The sequence below is a fragment of the Desmodus rotundus genome, chromosome 11, assembly GCF_022682495.2.
Source record: "Desmodus rotundus isolate HL8 chromosome 11, HLdesRot8A.1, whole genome shotgun sequence".
Taxonomy (NCBI): Eukaryota; Metazoa; Chordata; class Mammalia; order Chiroptera; family Phyllostomidae; genus Desmodus; species Desmodus rotundus.
This window is the reverse complement of record NC_071397.1, coordinates 76719928-76740228: the sequence shown is the minus strand read 5'-3', so window position 1 is coordinate 76740228 and position 20301 is coordinate 76719928. Positions and strand designations below refer to the sequence as shown.

At 36.1% G+C, this 20301-nt stretch overlaps 1 protein-coding gene across 1 annotated transcript in view; it reads right to left on the bottom strand.

The window, feature by feature from the left end:
* LAMA2 (laminin subunit alpha 2) overlaps positions 1-20301 on the bottom strand; it is a 514111-nt gene that overhangs the window by 188997 nt on the left and 304813 nt on the right. The window contains exons 17-19 of the mRNA XM_024551868.4: positions 16808-16935; positions 8466-8552; positions 1092-1303 (exon numbers count right to left, since the gene is read on the bottom strand). Coding sequence (XP_024407636.2) covers positions 1092-1303; positions 8466-8552; positions 16808-16935 — 427 coding nt within the window. The remainder of the gene's footprint in view (positions 1-1091; positions 1304-8465; positions 8553-16807; positions 16936-20301) is intronic.

The window sequence follows — 20301 nt, the reverse complement described above, 5'->3', positions numbered from 1 at the left end:
TAAAAATCATTGATTTACAGATGATACTAATAAATGTCCATCGTTCCAGAGTGATTTGTTTTTGATTCAACAAACTGTCGTCTCCAAATGACGAAAAGCTGGCACTCATCTTAAAAATCTATGGGGAGAAAGACACCTTTCTCATTGATGTAGGCTCTGTTGTTGTCGCAGAGGCAATAACAGAGACTGGATTTCCAGTGGTTTCTACATTTTTGCAGTTCCTGGAACCTCGTGAAATGATTGGAAAAGTCCTTTCTTACCCAATGCAGCTGGCAGAAGTAAACTGTTGGGCTGATACTTGTTCTGCTTAAAGATTATGACAGTAGATGAAGCTGACAACGGCAGTGTAAAGCAGTTGAGGGCTAATGTGGACTGACATTCCATTTCACTCTCCATAAGATCACCCTTGCATAGCATATTAGCACTACGTAAAGCTTTTGTAAGTTCTTTAAAACCCTGTACAATAGAGCTAAGGAGGGAAAGATGAGGAAGGGATGTACTGACTAATAGGAATGAAGCCCTGTATTAGCTAACTCTGTGGGAGGATAACAGATAACATCCTATGTACACTCCTAAGGTGAAGGTTAGTCACTTAACAATGACAAATACCAGTGTGGAAAAATACTGGCAGAATTTTACGCCTCATGATGAAATGTAAAAATGTGAGTTTCACATACAAAAGGAATACAGATTCACAACTACTGATGGACACTAATAAAATAATATGGGCAGATAATTTTATGATTAAACTTGAGATAAACAATAAAGAATAACTAGGTCTTACCTATTTTCCAAATTCTTCTTTGTTGCTATGGACATAAGTTTATTTTAAAATCTTTGGTCCACATGCAAACAGAAATATGTGTATCATTTGAAAAACAATGGTATTTCAACAATGCATCAACTTTCAAATGATGTACTTTATCAGTAAAAAATATTTTAGGATATGCAGACTCTGTGTATAGGCTGTGCATCTATCATACATGTATCACACATAATTTACTACTCTCCTATCCCACTCAAGAACTCATCAGCCACTTTGATGTACAATGCACCAATTCTGTCAGGGGCATCAATAGTTCAGGACTTACGTTGACAGTTCTTTGCATCAACTGCGTCTCCAAAATATCCATCAGCACAGAGCTCACAGTACCGGCCTGTTGTACCTGGCTTACATATCAGACAGGCGCCAGACAAGCTGTCACAGCTGCCAGGGATGGAGAAGTCAAGGTTGTCATTGCATTGGCATGGCTGACATGATCCTCCGCGTACAGAAGGTTGTCCAAAATAGCCTTCTGCACACCTAAGGCGAAACATTTCATCCGTGAGTATTTGGGAGGAATTAATGAAACCCATCAGGGTAATGCTTCTACATTTTCACACTACCTCTCTCCCAGGATATGTTTTCCTTTTAAGTGTTCCTTTCCTCAAATGCAAGGTGATTAAAAAATGTTTTTCCACAACTGCCGTGTAGATACAAGATGAAATCCTGCCAGCCCCACTAGTAATTAGATTTCAGCAAGAAAAAAAAATCTTGTTACTGGCACTGAAGATGAGACCAAAGCATAATAAGAAATCTGCTCCTGGCACTCGAGAGGAATGGGGTCCACGCTGGAAAGCCTTTGTAGTACAACACGTCGCATGTGTGTACTCCAATTGGCTTTTTTTCTGTACAAATATGTAAGGTTCATGTTTCCTTTTTTTGTTTGTGTTGCAGAGAGAGCTTGTTATGAGAAAACAGGCTCACAAAGAAATTCAGTAGTGAGAATTCAAAATTTATTAAACAAAAAATTATAACTCAAAAGCTCTCATTATTATTTGTGTGGAAGCTATGGGTCTCTCTGCCTTAATAATAGGTTTGTATGTATTTGCATATCAACACAGAGGCAGATTTTCACTGGGGAATCTTTACTGAGACGCACATATGCCTGTATATTACACTGACATGCCAAAGGATAATGCTGAACGATGCCCACAACTCATATTAGCAAACTCTAGGTTTTTTTTTAAAGGACTACACTATTTTAGGTATTATTGGAAAAACAAAAGTTTATTTATGAAGCATGGCAGGAATTTTTAAAGTAAAGTATCAAAATACCCTTTTTTCATGTTACATTTTCAATTGCTACTTCGTGTTACAGATGCACAAATACATTTTTATTGGAAACACCTATTTATATTCTGCTCTGTCTTCTCTTTCAATTGTTTGCTCATGCTTCCTATTAAGCCACACTTGGCAAAAAAGTGTATCTGAAATCGTATGGTCAGGCTAGCTCTGTTATCTGCGCTGTCTTAGCAAAATAAATAGTCTTTTTCAGCAAGGCTCAGGATTGAAGTGGAACAAAACCATGTGGAAGAATATACTTTCTACAGTACACTACTTTATGCTCATGTGCTCACAGATGTGTGAGTCACTGTGTAGAGAAATGCTCTCTACCCCTGCAAGGAGAAATGGTTTAAATCTAGTACATCACATGAGGATATCATCAGAATTATGGCACTAAATCATTCCTTTGGTAGGATACACTAATTATTCTAAGTTTTCCAGAACATTTATAGATGCCATAATAGTCTGGCAGACTTAGACTTTTATCATAAGTTTTAAATGAGATTGTTTTTTAAATTATATTCACAAAATATTTTATGAATTGCGAAAGTCATTGTATAAATATTGTATAAGTTACTTGTGGGTGGAAAAACATTGCCACCTACAAATATAACTTCTTATTAATTATCTGTTGTAAGATATGAACTGACATTTGAGTGCCTAAAATTCCCCTACGATCACTTCAGGAGTAGCTTTGACAAAGATAATAGAAAGATCCTTTTAAATTTTCACCCAATTCTTCTTGCCTCACTTGATATTCAGAGCTTGTAATCACATCCACGTATATTCACATCTCATTTTGTTTACCATTAGGAAGTGATTTTGCTCCACTAGAATAACGATACACAATGATCATTATCACAGCCAACAAAAACCCATTATTTTCAGCTCACTTTCCTCAAAATGACTGACTGCCCTCAGCAGAGATGGTATTATATAATAAGACCTGCAGATTTTTCTTAACATGGATACCAATTAGTAAGTCCCAAATTCTCCCACAATAAAAAATACCTCAGTCCACGAAAAAATAATGACAATTAAATAGAATCACTGAAGAAGCATCTAGAATCATCTGCTTTTTCTTTTGTGCTGGGAAACATAAGAAAACTTACTGAATATACATGATAGATAATTCACATGCCACTTTATTGAAAGTGTGTGCTCAGGTTTTATTACTGATACATGTATGTGTATGTATTTCTACCCATACAATAGTATTTTTACATATTTATAAAAAGTTTCAGTAGAAATTAAGAAGTGATTCTAGGGTCAGTGAATAGAGTAATGCTAATCATATAACTTTTATTAGTAATAATAGTGTTTTATAGTTTGATCAAGTTGGATGCAGCTAATAAAATTTAGTGTAAATCACAGTCCTTTGGACCTTTTCAGCTTCTCAGAATTTCCCTCCACCAACATTAGTTTTAATTTAAAATCTCAAGTCCTCTCATTTTCATGTGCAAAGTAGAATGAGGACTTTTTTATTTTAAAAAAGAGTTTATTGGATTCCTCGCTAGAGAGGAACACCTTGACATGACTAGGTCACTAGTCTTTTCTACACTTGCTAACTTTTTTTAATCAAATTACAGTATTTTAGAAAAAGAACTTTTAAATGTAAATGACACCCAAGATAACACCTGCAGTTATGGTTGTTTCTGTTGATGACTTAGGAACAATACAGAGGGAGAGAGACAGAGATAGAAGGTAGAGACAGAGATACAGATGATGGAGATAAAGGCAGAAATAGAAAGAATGGCAGAAACGGAGAGAGAACAAGAAGAAGAAAGCAACACTGGTGAGGCTTTTAGCTCACTGTACCCCATGTTTTCTTCAACAGCAATTGCCTAAAATAGGTGCCCTGTGTTTCCATTAGCTACGGACTGAAAACAGTGCTTCAATCTCCCTAAGCAAATTAGTAAAGCTCTTGCTTTTTTCCCTTCCTGCCCTTCCTCAAACATCTACTGAGTACTTTCATATGCTACTAATATACATAAGGCAAAGTCTTTATACTAGGGTCCACGAAGAAGACAGACATGCTTAAAAGTGAGGCACTCAACTGCTAGAGATAAGCAAATACTGTTATGGAAGCACCGAAAAGGGCAACGAACTCAGACTGGGATTAATTAAGGGCACTTGAAGGATGATAGAGCTGAATTGTAAGAGTTGAGCAGACAGAGGAGCAGAAAGGAGCAGAGGGAACAGAATTGGCAAAGGCACAGAGTAGGGATGGCTGGAGTATAAATGTAAATGGCTGTGCAATAATCCTGTATTCTTATTATCTTCCAATTGGCCGAATCAGCAAAAGACTGCTTATTTGGTGTCTTTCTGCAGATTAAAAAAGAAAAAGGGCCTCTCTGGGCATATGCAGAAAAATGAAGAGATAGCAGACACAGCTGGGCACTGAGACACAATATAGCAGGTGAGTTGGCCAAAAGAGGACCCACTGAATTTGACCCCCTAGTCTGTCCCTTGACTGAGTCCTTTTGTATGGTATGGAAACCATGAAAGCACAGGAGTAGTCCTTTGAAACCTCCCATGGAGTCACAATTTTGCTAATAGTACAGTCAAGTTTGTATAGGTGTCTCTGTTATTTGTTTACTTTTTCTGCAACCCCATGTTCTGTACCCAGGACTCAGGAGCTCAGGGAGACTGAAACACGAGTAGAACCTCACCAGCACAGTAATCAGATGACAACGAGACTTGATTCAGACTCAGGCATTTCTGAAGTAGAGAACATCTCACTGGGGTTTTTGAATTAAAATTTTTTAAAAAAGAATTCTTTGACAGTGAATATGAATCATGTGGATAAAGTGGTCAGTGAATTTTCCAAAAATTAAGCAGTTAGATTCAAATACCTTCTGCATTCTCAGTAGCAATTGTGAAATTAATCTCGACTATCACCTCTCTCCTCACTTAAGGAGGAGTTGTTAAACGTTGGCCAGTTAGGGAGGGGCAGGGCTTAAGGGGTCCACGTATCCCATTAATTCTCGTGTGGTACTATGGATCCCACTGGGTGAATTGCCATAATCTTTTAAACATATTTCTTCATGATGTGTGATCTGTTGCTGAGGCCACAAAGTTATTCTGAAAGTAGCTTAAAGCCTAGTGGAGCAGGTGTCATTAACACTTAGTTCACTTTTTTCTCCTTGTTCTTTTTAATTTCTCTCAATGTGACAACATTCACCCCTTTTTGTCTATCTACATACTGTCTCCTCGTTTGTCTATTTTTCTCCTCTTGTCCAGAGGATAAAAGACTATAGAATCTCAGCAAAGTGCCATGATAAATACCTGTTCACTCACTTTCTTCTTATTTATTTGGTTTGAAACACTTTCCAGAGGAAAGCAGTGATATCTCAAAGTATGGGCTCTTTGGCGCCAAGAAACTTTCCCAAAATTCTAACTAGAGCTCGGCAGGTAACAGTATAGCACTCAATATTTTGTCATATTTGTTCTGCTCTATCTTCTTTTTCATGATTTTTCTTCATTCTCTCAATTCAAGCAGCAAAGCCATCTTGTACTACATGACAGAGTGAAGGGATCTGACAAGCAAGAAAAAAGAAATAAGAATTTTGGGACTTCAGGCTCTACAAGTCACTATTTTTATGAACTTGGCATCTCCTCCTACAATTCAACCCCAAAGAGAGAATGGGATGGAGGTGGAAAGGCAGAAGAGGAGAAGTGAAGAGAACAGATTGTAGGAGAGTCCCAGTGTGGAATGAAAGCAGCAGAATGGGCCCTGTGCTCCCTGTATGGTATGAAGTGTGGATGGAGTTACTAGACCTGAAGGGAAAGTAATCAAAGGACATGGCAAAGGGAGAGGTCAGCAGAAACACACCTGGATTAATTACTCAGGGCTGCTTGGCCCCACTACATGTTCATTGACCAAAATGCACACTCGGCCACATATGTGTGCACATGTGAGTGTGCATGCACACACACACTTAAGCACTCAAGCCTTTTGGTACTAAGTATGCTTGTTAGAACTGGGATTTAAGCCTGGAAAGTGGGGAGGAGAAGGAAAAAACTTAGTTTTTAAAAAGACTGAGATATATTTGACATATACCACTGTGTAACTTTAAAGATTACTTGACAGATTATATTCCAAAGTTCTCACAGTTTCTACCTGTGGCTAAATATCAGAATAGAAACTGAATTGAGATAAAGAACCTAGAGTTGTAACTCCTGCTCACCTGAGCTATATTCTGAGATGCATTCTTGCAGTATCGTAAAAGTAGGAAGTGGATGGTGACATAAAACTTGAAAACATTGAGTCCAACAAATTGAACAGATTTCCTCACTCCAGGACATGTCAGACTTTTAACAAGTTAATAGGTACTTCCCAAGCTTATGTGACCCCAGCACTCTCTTCCAAGGACATCTACCGCTTGGGAAACACTGCTTTGGTTTTCCAATGCTGATTTTATGTAGATGATGTGCATAACCTGATTACAGCAATCACTTACAGAATGGTTCTGATGACGAGATTTTAGTATTTCCTCCTTACCTTAATCTTTATTCCCCCTCCCTTCCACTGAAGCCTACACATTTCAGAAAATGTTTCTTCTGAATGTTTTTGGACCCAACTAAGGGACTTTTTCAGTTGTATAAATACAGAGAAATGATAAACCTAAATATTCCGGAAAATCCTAATCCAAATTCTTACTAGAAAAATATACAATCCCATCTTCTATATAATAACCACTTAAGACTATTTTTGACTGAGAAACTTAGAGATTAGATATGCTATTTTATAAGCTGCATATGAATGTTTCCATCTTTCTTCAACCAGGCTAATGAAGATTTTAGACAGGAAATCATGCCCTTTGTCAGGCATTTCTCTCCTTGATGATTTTTATTATTCAGATTAGAATTCTCCCCAGAATCCAGTCAACCAGTCCCACCCATGTTAAAGATGTGAGTTGTGAGAGGACAAGGATTGTACAGTGCGCATCTGTTCATATGCTCTGTCTAGCCCTGGGCCCAGCACATAGTAGTTGCTGAACGAATGTAAGACTTTAAATTGTAGATGGCTCAGAATCTATTGTCTACCATGCACAGAAAGTACAGAGGATGAAGCAAATCAACATAAATACATCAGAGACGATGCTCACCTATGTGAGTGGATTTAGTGGCTTTACATAACAGAGCAGCTGTCATTTTCTAGCTGATTAAAAAAAAGCTGCCTGTCGTCAGCTAGAGGGTATATGGGGGTGGTGGGCATTAAGCATTTGATATAAATCTCCCCTGGCAATGATATGTTCTGCTATTATCGTAAGTAATATACACATGTCCTCTTTAAAAAAAAAACCATAATTAAAGACCTCCAGTTTCTCGATTGCAGATAAATCCTTCCTACTTCACTTCTGTTCTCCCATTACTAATTTGCAGTTGCTTCCATACTCACAAGTAGTACTTGTTGCTGCTAGTAACTGGCATTGGTACTTTGTCCACAGACTGCTAGCTGCTGGCTACATGCTCTCCGGGAGATCGGCTCCAGTTTCATTTATGCACCCTAGTCAGATAGGGGTGATGGTTGCCAGGAGGACAGGAAAGTATTGGCAGAAACGGCCCTCTCTGGCGCTAGCCTGGTGATGGGTGAGAGCAGGTCACATCCCCTGTCCCCGAGCCTGCTCCCCACTGATGGCGGCAAAAGGGACTGTTTTCAGTGCCAAAATTAGAGGTGTTGTGTTTGCCAATGATATCAAGGGAGAATTTTGTACCATTTTCATACTGAAACTGAAATCCATTTGAGCCTTTACTTCAAAAAGATTTTAGGAGGAAACATGATCACAGGAATTTCATAAAATAATATCTATGATTCCATGGCCAAACAGTCTACTAAAAATCAGCGAGAATTAAAATACTGGCTTAAAAGTACTCAGAAGAGGATATAAATAAGGATAATAAATTACATTTTATTTCTATTTTCAAATTATAGTTAAGGTAAATTATGAACCACTTGCTGAACTATGAACTTTGCATTTAAGGCACATTTTAAGGACAAAAAGTTAATTATGAAAAATAAATGGTGCCAATGTAGACAGTAAGATAAATCCTAACGTGCATGCATTTCCACTTGAGCAATCCTTTCTAGAAAGGTTGTAGGCTAATGCTTAACCTTTAAGATTAAAACATGAATCAAACATTCTCAAGTGAGTAGAAATTTATGGAGCAGTTTCTGGAGAATAAATAAACTATGAAAGTATAATGCATTTGTTTGACAAGCGTGCTGAGAAACTTTCTTTCGTCCCGCCGAGTGCGGTGGCTTTTCTGGGGTCGTGCAAAGGATGATGATGCCTGCGGTTTTACAGCTCCCAAGGCAGAAATCATTTTGAAAGACAGTGGAGCCCGTGCTTACCTCTCGCAGCGTGGTCCTGTGTACCCGACAGGGCATTCATCACAGATCAATCCAAGACTTCGGTCTAAATGGCACGTCGGGCTAAAGCTACGTTGATGTTGTCGGGGAACGGCAGGGACAAGGAAGAAGCACATACACAAAGTCATTAGTAGCACATTTTCATTTCTCTTTCTCCAGGACTGCTGTGACAAAAGGGTACAGGCTGGTCATTCTCGTCTCACAGACAGAGATTAGGGTCTGGCCAATTGAGGATGAAATGACATTGCTATTTCTGCAGATGTGAATATAGCCCAGTGGAGAGCAATATTCCAGTGACATGTTATTAACTGACTTTTGACTGTTCTGGGTCTGTGAACATCAGGAACACGTGGGACTGTACTGCTCCTGTCTAGGAATTCCCCAGGCCTGGCAAAATACAGCCTTGCAGTCTTTCTTTCCAGCCAAGTCCTTCTGAAATTGAAGCCTCCCAGAAAAATCTGTTAGAGATTTTGGAGAACTCAGTTTATGGCAGTGGAAGTGGTGGTCGCAGCGACAGTGGTGATAGTGGTGATGGTGGCGGTGGGGTTCCTACTTCCAGTGCTGCTACCACAGGTGTGTGAGTGTGTACACGTGTGCACATGTGCAGGCTGCTGCATGTATGTACTCACGGGCACGCTGTTAACACAGAAGGAAGCCTTTGAAAAGCTTTCACCAGAGATCAAAAACACATATTCTGCCTAAATTTATAATAAAACCAAAGAAACCAAAACAACCTGTCCATTTCTCAATTTCTGGTATGTCCCAAAGTTTACCTCTCTTCTTACACCTATGTCCCATGTGGGTCTGAAGTAACAGAGTTGACCACCAAGCCTGAACACAGCCCTGTAACTATGTGTCAGCGTTACCCTTCAATGACATGTTTAACTCTGGCCATACTTCTTCGCCTTGTGACAGATACCTCATACGTGACGCCTTACCTCAAGATTGATTGACAGGATAGCTCTCTGAAGGGCCATATACTATCTGCATCCTGTGAGTTTTGCTGCTCTATCATTTTAAAAGGAATTGCCCCCGATTAATCTTTCTCCCATTATGTCTTCTCTAAATAGATTTATTTTCTATTATATATGACAGGACAATTCAGTAGATGCTTTCTTGATGGCTAAATGAATTAAAGAGAGAACAACAAATTAAACGCTGCCAAGTCCTGATCTCGTTCTGCTCTGACACTGGCATGACTTTGGAATACTTTTTAGCTTGTGCAGATCAGATCACTGGCACTATTTTGAATCACAGTCCTCGGGCTTAACTCATAGTCGTCCTGCAAAGATTTAATAATCCTAATTTTTTGATAGTAGCAAGCTATCAGAACCAAGTAGTTCGATTATTTTAAACATTTCAGCTCAGCGGTTAAGTCTAAATCAATCTGTTACACTAAGGGGTGGGGGGAAGGGCTCTTGGTATGCTGTGAAATCTTAAGTGTACAAATATCACCCAGATAAAATATTCTACATTAAAGGGTTCTGGTGGCTCCCATACACAGCAGAACCAAGACACTCCCAGCCCCTGCTCTGTGAGAAGGGAGCCGTCACTTAGAGGACAGCCTGCGGTTTGCCACCTGTGACCCCAGGGAGCTCACTGTGGTCGATAGTCTTGCCAGGAGTGTGGATGCACTGAAGAGGCACATGTAAAAATGAAAAGAAACAGGATTTTTTCCTCCCTCACCTGTGATTTGCTATTGTTTTCAGACATAAAGGGAGAGACTAGATTTTGACAAATCTCTAGAATCTGTGTTATGTCTTCTTTTAAGACTGGAATTCTATAAATATTTCATCATATATGAAGAATGCCTCTAACTAGGAGCCCTAGGTTTCTCACTAATGTGGGACTATAATGATTCAAAGAAAATCACACAAATTATTTTTTAAAATCCTAAATCAGTTTACCATAAGTCATATGAAAGGTATTTGACAAGGCTTCTGACACTTTAAAACTATTTATAAAATAGATTTCAAACTTTAAACATACCCATGCATTGCTTAAAACTGATAGAAGTATATGAAAATGCTGTCGCTGACAAAAGTCAACATTTTTTTTCAAGAAAGAAATGACAATATATTCAATTTGACTAGCTCTTTACATTTTCAGAGTGATTTTGCAAATAATTTCATCACATTTTTCCAAAATTTTATGAGTTGGCTGGGGCAGGCATAATTTTTCTTGCCTAAGGTCATAGCCAGGAGGGTTTATTTGGCACGGGATCCAGGGCTTCTGAGTTCTAATCTGATGCTCTCTTCTCCCTTATCCAACCAGCATTCAATCTACTCTAAGAATTAAGTGTGATCAAACTTTTGGTCATATAAATACTTGACAGGATGCATTTAAATAAAATGTCCTCATGAAATATAACTGTATTTGTGCTTTAATGTTCTTTAATCCACATAAACTGAGGGTTCGCTCCCTTATGGCTACAGCTAAAGTTATAGTTGTGAAGAAGATGATGGCATTCAAAACCAAAAGTAAAATGCAAGGAAGAATAAATCATGGAAAACAAAAAATGTCTATAGAATTTGTATTGGCAAATCAACAACTGGACCTGACTTTGGCCAAAATATGAAGCTAACTGTTCTGTGGCAGACAGAAGAAACTGTGAGATCATTGTTAACTTCACATGATTACAAGGTTATGCCATGTAACTCCCGTTGGCTAGCTCTCCACCGACAAAGAGAGTGTTCTGCTTCCTGAATCAGCAGCTCCACGCCACAGAAACACCAAAGACCCAAGAACAGCAAGCATTTTCCTCAAATAGGGCAAGGAAGAGAAGCTACTTTTGGACTACATAGTAAAGATCTGCCCATGGAAATAGTTTTTGTTAATGGCTGAACATAGATTTTTATACTTATAATGATGAACTTATAAGTAGATACATATGTGCATATACTATGTATGAATAGTATGTATGTGAACATATGTATATGTATTTATGCATGTAAATACACACATATAGATGCAACTAGCTTTGCTCCAAAAAGAATTTAATTCTTCCTATCAACATATGTACATTAAGATAAAATGAGTCAATAAAGGTAAAGACAAAAAGTACTAAAAAATAAGATAAAATCAAGGGTATTCTTAAAATGCAAACTACATTTTTAAGGTATGTTCATTTGATAGTGACAATGGACATATGGCTTGGAGCTTTCTCACAGCTATTGCAAGAGGGGAAAAATGTCTCATGGGACTACGATGTGATAGGAAGTTAACACTCTTTTCATCGCTGGCGTAACATTTCCATCACTAGGTCAGACAATCAGGGCGTTGTGTTTGCAGGCACCATAGGGAAGGAGAATTTTTCATTCATGGTGACCTGGAACATGTGGGTAGGGAAAGAGAAGCCAAAAGGGAGGGACACTGCAAATGGGTAAGACAGAGCAGAAGACTGAGAGCAAGCAGAGAAAGGTGAAGGGAAGACTCACTTACTTCATGATTTTGGTTTGGGCCACATGAATTCTTAAAGTTTCTCCATATGTGTTTTCTTCTTTCAGTTCAGTGATCTCTGTCTTATACATTCTTAGGAGAACCATTACGCAAACATATATGTCTCAAATTATCTTTGAATACTATGAAATCTGAATTAACGTCCATAGCTGGGTTTCATAATTAGAATTGGGCTATTTTCTGTGCGTTGGATACTACATTTCTCTAAATCTGAATTTCTCATTCTGTGAAATGAGATAATATGATCTACCTAACAGATCTTTTCATACTAAAAATATGTGAAGGCAAAATCTTCACAATGTGGCACAATAAATCATAGCTGTGATTTAATACTTTAAAGTATTTTGCCAAATTATATTGATTTGTTTAAATTTTAAGGTATTTATTCACTCGTTAAATAATTAAACTTAAAATTTCTCATCCTGCTCTAGTCCTTAGTTTTGAGTTAGCATAACAGCTGCCACCAAACTCTAGTCATTTTTACAGTGAACATTTATAGTTTGTCTAATACTAAGTTCTATTAATTTTTTTTGCTTCCTTTCAATGTCTCTAAAATTGTTTCTATTTCTATAGCCCCATTGGAAGAAGCACAGAGAGGTGAATATATGGGTTCTTATATTGGTTCTGCCTCAGCCAAGCTGTATGATCATAATCAAGTCATTTAATTTCTGCAGAGTTTAGGTTTCCCTTTTGATTTATGGGACTAGTATGATATATCATAATCACCCATATGGGCATAAAACACTATGTAGGAAAGTGCTCTAAATTATCTAGTACACTCTAAAATTTCTAAGAAATGTTCACTGTTTCTTTAAATTTACATTTTGCCTTAGAATAATGTTAGAGAATAACATTTTCTAAAAGAACTACTAATTTTAACAATAATAATTCAATGTGGCTGCTTGAGTGAGTCCATGAGTCAGCTCTAGAAGTGTTCCATTCTTTCAGAAATTTAAATTTTAGCATTCCTGAGGCACACAAAGAAGAAGTATTCATAACAATATTAGTAGATAGAACTCACTGAGTGCCTACCCTCGTCTAGCCTTGTGCCAAGAATATCTCTAATTTATTACATAACTGATAAAAATCTATGATTCTAATAATGTTATCTATTCAAACACATCATGTGTATTCAAGGCCAGATAACCATGTTTTTTCATATAATATTTAATCTATAAGCTTTGTGATGTCAGAAATTAATGAACATAAAACACTGAAATCTTTACAACTTTACCTCTCTAGTTATAAATTTCACCACCTAGTTACAAATCTAGATGGCTAGAAGATATACTTACCAAGATGAGAGGCCTAAGCAAATAGTGGACACTGTAAGTAGTTGATAAAGTTGATATTATACATATATTTTAAATATTATATGCTTGTCTGTATTCATACTTCAAAGTAAGTATACGAATCTATCTCTATCTCCCTATACATTTGTTTTATTTAGCAATATGATGTAAGAAATTTGGAGACAAAGCGCTTGTGATCTCTAAATTTATGATCAGGGATTAACAAGATAAATTATCAAGGTGAAACAATCACAAAACTTTACACTTATAGATGAAGTTTACAGCAAACCAGCTGATTTCTTTTTTCTTAATATGATATCAACAAGCATATAGTCATATCAATGTATTAATATTTAATATATTCAATACATTATATTCAATTTATTCCTCAGAGTTTCTAACTCAGATTATAGCAGTGATGACTGTTTAAAAGCTTTTTAAAAAGGAGAGTTCCCACAAGGCACTGTGTGCCATTATTCAGTGATTTTAAAAGAAAATTCAGGTTACTCGATTAAAATGAATTTTTCTCATTACAATTGTACAGTAAACTATATAAATTTCCAAGTTGTTCTAAATTTATGAGATTTAATAACTCTGAACATAAGCTTTTAGGATTTTTAAAATAAATGAATGATCACGGTCCCTTCTTTCCATATGAAAATGCCCCATTTAAAGCTGGAACTTAAAATAGGTTACTGTTCTATTCCCAATTTTACTTGAAAGGATAAAATTATTACTTAAGAGTTTAACAATTATCTAATGTACATGTAACCACATTGAAAATTAACACATCTTTAAACACTTGGTGTAACTGTTATTGATATTGTTGAATTGTCTTTGCTTTAAAAAAATCAAAATATGGATAATTATACAAAATTGGAATACACACACTTGAGGAAATACAATCATTGGGTCCTGGGACCTCCATCCCTTTGGAACCGATAGATGGTGTCTTAACGCTTGCTGGCTTTCTTTTTCCTTCAAAAACATTTAGAACCCATTACTAAGGTAGAAGCAGAGAAAACAGAGAAGAATGTGCCATGAATGCCTACAATTACAGAAAGTTCTCTCCCTAACAATCCCTCTGCATTTGTAGTCATGTTGGTCAGACTTGAGGAGTAATCCATAAACTCTACATATTCAATTAACTACATAATTCCAAAAATGTATTAGGCTAGGGTTTATACGGTACTATGAATGGCCAGCTGTGCTGGACTGACTACTCTGCTAGTCCCTATGACTGGTGGCTGAGAAGTGCAAAGCACGTGAGCAGACAAATGCAATCCCTCTGCTTTCTTCAGTGAGAGAGAGCATTGGACAATGGGTTTCATGTATATGAGGTGGTTCCAGAGAATTCATTCAGCCACAGTGAATGAGTAGGTCCGCTATTGCATAATCTAGCCACTCAAAAATGCACCAGAGAGCAAGGTTTGTGCCATATTACAGTCACCATAGGCCTGGGTAACCATCAATTGTGAAGGAATTTAATTTGTTCTCCTATATTCATCATTTTCCAGTAGATTTCCCTTTTGCCTTCTTTCTCTTCTCTGACAACCTTGATTGCCAAAGGATTTTCAGTTTTATACCAGACTCATGCCCTAAATTCTGGAAATTATTTGGTCACTAATATAGTTTAATTCAATTTCCCATTTAAGTGTTTTTAATGTTGTCTCTTAAAATACAGTGTGTTTGTTAAAGAACTCCACAATACAGAGTGTAGACAACTGGAAAACACCTGGACTTAAAATTCCAACTCTCATATTTTAGTATTTTATGACTCTGAGCAAATTGCTTGATAATAGTCTTTATTTTGGGCTCACCATGTCGAATCACTGTTTTCGGGGCTTTGTGTATTTTATAATGTAATTATCACAAGGGCCCTATGAGAAGATCCTATTATTACAGTAATGACAGAACTGAGACACAGAGTTTAAGTACGTTTTCCATAATCACACAGCTAGAAAGTATGTAACTCAGTTTTTAAATCCAGAAATTCTAGCTCCAGAATTGCTACCATAGTGCTATTTTCTCTCTAAGAGCCTTTTTAAAAATCTATAAAATGCAAGTTGTAATACCTATTTTATTGGGTTATTTTTGGAGGGTAAACTAATACCAAATATAGTCCTTGACCCTATGCCTAGCATATAATAGTGTGTTTTCATTAAATATTACTTCTTTCTCCTTTTCCAAAAGGTGGAAAATTCTCAGAAAGGTGGATTGTTGGGAGGATGATCAGGGCTGTATGTGGGCTGAGGAGTGAGAAGCATAATTCTAATGACGACTTTAAACTTAATGACGGAATTATTCTTAAGTCTTTAGCTTGCAGTATTCATTGACTCTAGTTGGTAACAAAAGACTATTTTCATCAGTAGTATCTCTGGAAAGACCTCAGAATGTGACTAACCTGGTAATACTTTCATATTTAAGAAAAATGTAGTGGACAGCTTTCTTTAAAACACCATTATAAATTTCTGCTAGGCAAGCATTACTTTATCATTTAGAAATAGTTGGCAAGTGCATACCATAAAATGAAGTTTAATGAGCACTAAGCTTACCTTTAAGAAGCTTCTCAAAAAATTCCTTACACATAAAATTATAGTTATTTATAATTTTTAAGTAAAAATGTTCATTTTGGTTCAACATGGAATACCCCATTAAAAAATAATTTTGGTTTTAAGTTCTTGCATAGATATTTGTAAAGATGGCTGTCCTGAGGGAATGTGAGGTAGAGTAGCGGGAGCTGGAATAAGTATTCCCCTAAAAGGTAAGGGAAAGAGGCAGATGGTATAAGAGGTTACTGTTTGGGTGAACCACAGAAAATAAAAGAGAGAGAGAGAGACAGAGAGACAGAGAGAGAGGGACAAAAGAAAGAAAACTGGATGACTAGAAAAATTGTATGAAGTTTGCATTAAACTTTTTCAAGGTCTAGTGTATGAAAAATTAGATGCTAATTATCATAATATTTCAATATTCATATAATTCATAATATAATTCTTATAATTGTTTTAAGATAAACTTATATACATATAAATTGATATTTTATGATAATATGATAAACCATTTGATAACTAAGGAATAGGCCTGGTGCTTTAAAGTCTACTGGACTGATCTCTTTTACCTTTTTGAGAGATTTTTGACTTGTCCAAGATTCAAAACTCAATAGTGTGAGACTGGGACCCAAAAGAGCAGTACTTACTAATGGTCTTTTTATTACAGTATAAAGATATGTGTGTTTCTATGTGTCTATGTGTGTGAGTGTGGGTTTGTGCAAATGGACATTTGTATATGTTTGTATAAAATGTATCTGTTCTTGGGAATTAGTTTAAAAAATCTATTTGATTTCTGTTCTTAGATACTAAATTACCTAAAGTAGAGCTAAAGTATTAAAAATTTTGTTGAATAAATAGCAATAACTTTAAATATTTTATCTTTTAAAAACATTAACTTCCTGAGAATTTCATGCATATATTTATAATTTATTTACATGTGACAAGAAAAAGGGTATATTCTATATAAAAACACACTTACAGAATTGGATGGCCAACTCATTACAGAGGTCAGTTTGTTACTCACTTATTTGATGGGGTACTGAGTGGACAGGCACAGGGCTGACAGTCTTCCGAGGTTCCTTTAGTAGGATCGCCATAGAAACCAGGAAGACATTTATTGCAGTATGGGCCACCTGTGTGATCCTCACAGTTCTGAGAAAGAAATGCACATCAAAGTTTATGCTTTTGGTCTCAAGCAATAGCTTGTTACCAAAAATAGGTCTACAGAGTCATTAGTCCGTCCCCTGCCAGGATGAATAATTTTCCACATTAAATGGTCAATTTTACAGCTGGGAAATAGCACTGAAAGTTAATTTAATATCTAGCTTAGAAACTACATGCTAGTTTCAGCATTTGCATACTTACACAAAGATGCCTAAAACTCACTATAAATTTTTTCATAATACAGTTCTTATTTCCTTCTTTCTTTAGATTGTAATTCTTTTCTTAAGGAAATCCGTGTGATTATTTGTGCATGTGTATTCATGTACAGTCATACAGCCTTAGTGAAAAATGTTCAATGGAAACTGCAGCTGATTCTAGGTGAAAATTCAATTGTTCAGCTTAAAACTGCTGATTTAATAAGAACTGTGGCTAATCATACAAATCCTCTGGGACTATAGCCCTCTTACTTCAGAGACTAATTTGGACCTCAGTGGACTCTGATGATTTGCAAAATGCATTAATGTATTACATCTGTGAGGGGTTTGTCTGACTCATTTCAACAATGAAAATATTGAAACAATTTTAAGTATATCCTAATACATATTGAAACCACAAGGCACATAACAATTTCCCTTAGACAATTTTTAAAAAACTGAAACTGCATTTTTCTGTCAGTTAGTATTATTGAACCCATGTCATTTTCAAAAATTAAAAAAAAATTTCTATCTTGATTTCTTCATGTTAATTAAAGTACATTTATCAGTTCAGGCTCTGTTCACAAAGCTCATCAAGGCTTGTTTAAAGGTGAACAATCCAGTTAATCAAACAACAGAATTATCTACAAAGCTTCCAACAGCACAATTTGATAAATTTGTATCATGTTTTGGCAACATGTGGACGTGACATACTTCCTCAGCCTCCAATGGGACAGTAAAATATATCTGATACCTATTAAATATCATATAGTATGGATTTGTTATGACCTGAAATACACTTTTAATTTTATAAATATATACAATTATATTTTTTATCATGCTGAAAAGAGTTTATCAGAGCTTAAGGGCATAAAAACTTTATTTTTATGATCAATAACCAAATAGGAAATAGTTAAAACATAAATTCATTTTTTTAATTTTTAAAAAAGTTTTTATTCATTTATTTTTAGAGAGATGGGAAGGGAGGGAGAAAGAGAGGGAGAGAGACATTGATGTGTGAGAGATACACTAACTGGTATTAAAATACCTCTTTAAATTAATATCTCTTTAAGGTATTTTAAATTCTGCCTCAAATTTATCCAGTAACCCTTTTTCAAAGACAGCATAGAGGTTAACGTCACTATCAACTGCTGTATAAATAATGGCATGTTGGATGGAATGTGCAAAACCTGTGTCAATTTGACAAAAAGGCTTTCTTCTCTGATTTCATCTTTGTATTAGTTCCTTTCAGTTTTCAAGTTTAGCTCGTTGCCTATTACTAAAAAAAAATTGTATTCTTTTTGCAATATTGCCTATTGTCAAAATGATACAATCAAAGTTGCATCTTCAAAGACTTAGGGATTTAAAAAAAAATAAAATCATAACACTGATTGTCTGAACCACATTGAAAATGGTATTTCTCAAACTTAACTGAAAACCTTGTGGAACCTAGAGACTTGTGTTCGTTTAACTACTGATTTAAGGGAAAATTGTATGTCGCAGCTTCTTAAATTTCCTAATGCCATATTTCTTTCATGGAAATAATAAAATTAATCTTAAACTCAAGTGTTTTTTCAATTGTAACTATAAAGCAGCCTTAGACAACAACATAATGGAAACCAAAACTGTAGAACAGGAAACGTTCACTCTGGTTATTTCACTCTGGTTACTGTTACAGGTGTCCTGCTACAAAAGTGCTTTCCAAATGTCTGTTCACATCATATATCATAAGAACAACGAGAGAGAGAGAGTGCAATCTTCTCGTGTGGCTTTGAATGTTTCCTGGGTCACTTCAAATGTACTTGGAGCTAAAATGACTTTTTCATATAGGTCCACACACACTATAACAGAGTTCTGGGTTTTGACCTGATATCAAAATACGCTTTAGTTAATTTCTAATCAAATTTCAAAGTCAATGTAACTAAGAAGTAGTTTATCTACAAATTTCATAATTTATCTAATTTATCTTTTAATGCTAGGGGAAAAACATAAATAATAATAAAAGAAAACAAGCTAAAGTACAGATCAACTGAACAGTAAGAATGCCCTTGACGTGCAACACTCAAATCTTTTTCTCTTTGTGGATCCCATCCGAGTCAACGTGCTCAAAATGGGATGTCAGCGCCCAGATATCAATGCCATCTTACATAAAGCACAGTGGGAAGTCTCCAGAAGACATCTCACACGATCGCCTGACCACCACCTACAACAGAAACCCGAGAAAACACCAGATCTGCTTGTCACCAAGATCTCTCCTGGTTCTCTAAGGTTCCTCTGTTATTTGAAGGTGGGCTCCTATCTCCCTGTCCAAGAAATAGTCAATAAACTATGTTTCCTTAATAGAAAGCCTCAAATAATTTGTGCTCCCTCCCTTCCCCTCCTAAAATTATGCTGAATTAAACTATTTTATTCTAAAAAAAGCAAAACAAAAAATAAAAATGACTTCCATTCTTGGAAATATCACAAAGCCAAATGGGTCAACAGCATGATCTGATTTAATACTAATGAATTCAACATGAAATATTACTATGGGGAACATTGCAAGTCTGGTACTATGATATATTTATTTTTGTCTTTTTAGGTTTAAGTAAAGCAAATCCATATCAGTTGTAGGCTGAATATTTCCTACTGCATGTTAGTAAAGTATTTAAAGGTAACTCAATATTTTTCCCCAGGTACATTTTAAAAGTCTTATGGTATAATTAAAATCAAAATCACTTCGTCTTTCTATTCATGAAAATGCCATTTCAAAAATCTGCTCTGCAAATTAAGGCTATCAAGCTTTATGCTGCAATGCAATTAACAAAATCTTATATAGGGAAAATAGAAAGAGCATCAATAATCCTAAATGCCAAATTACATTGAAACAAAAGCCCTGAATTTTCCTCCTGGATTTTTCCCAGAAGCTTTTAGGTAGAAGGAGAAAAGGGGGTGGGGGAATGAGCAAGTGAAAGAGAGAACGTTAAGGAATACGGAGAACAGAGTCTGTCTTAAATTCTACAGGGAGGTGAGAGTATGATGTCCTCCTAAACTGGCACCACTTCAAACTGTGTTTCTGCAGGACTAATGAAATGAGAAGGGTTGTTTCAAGCTTCATGCCATGTCAGACAATATACAACTAACATGCCCGTGAGTTGATCAGAATGGTCTATTCACCATA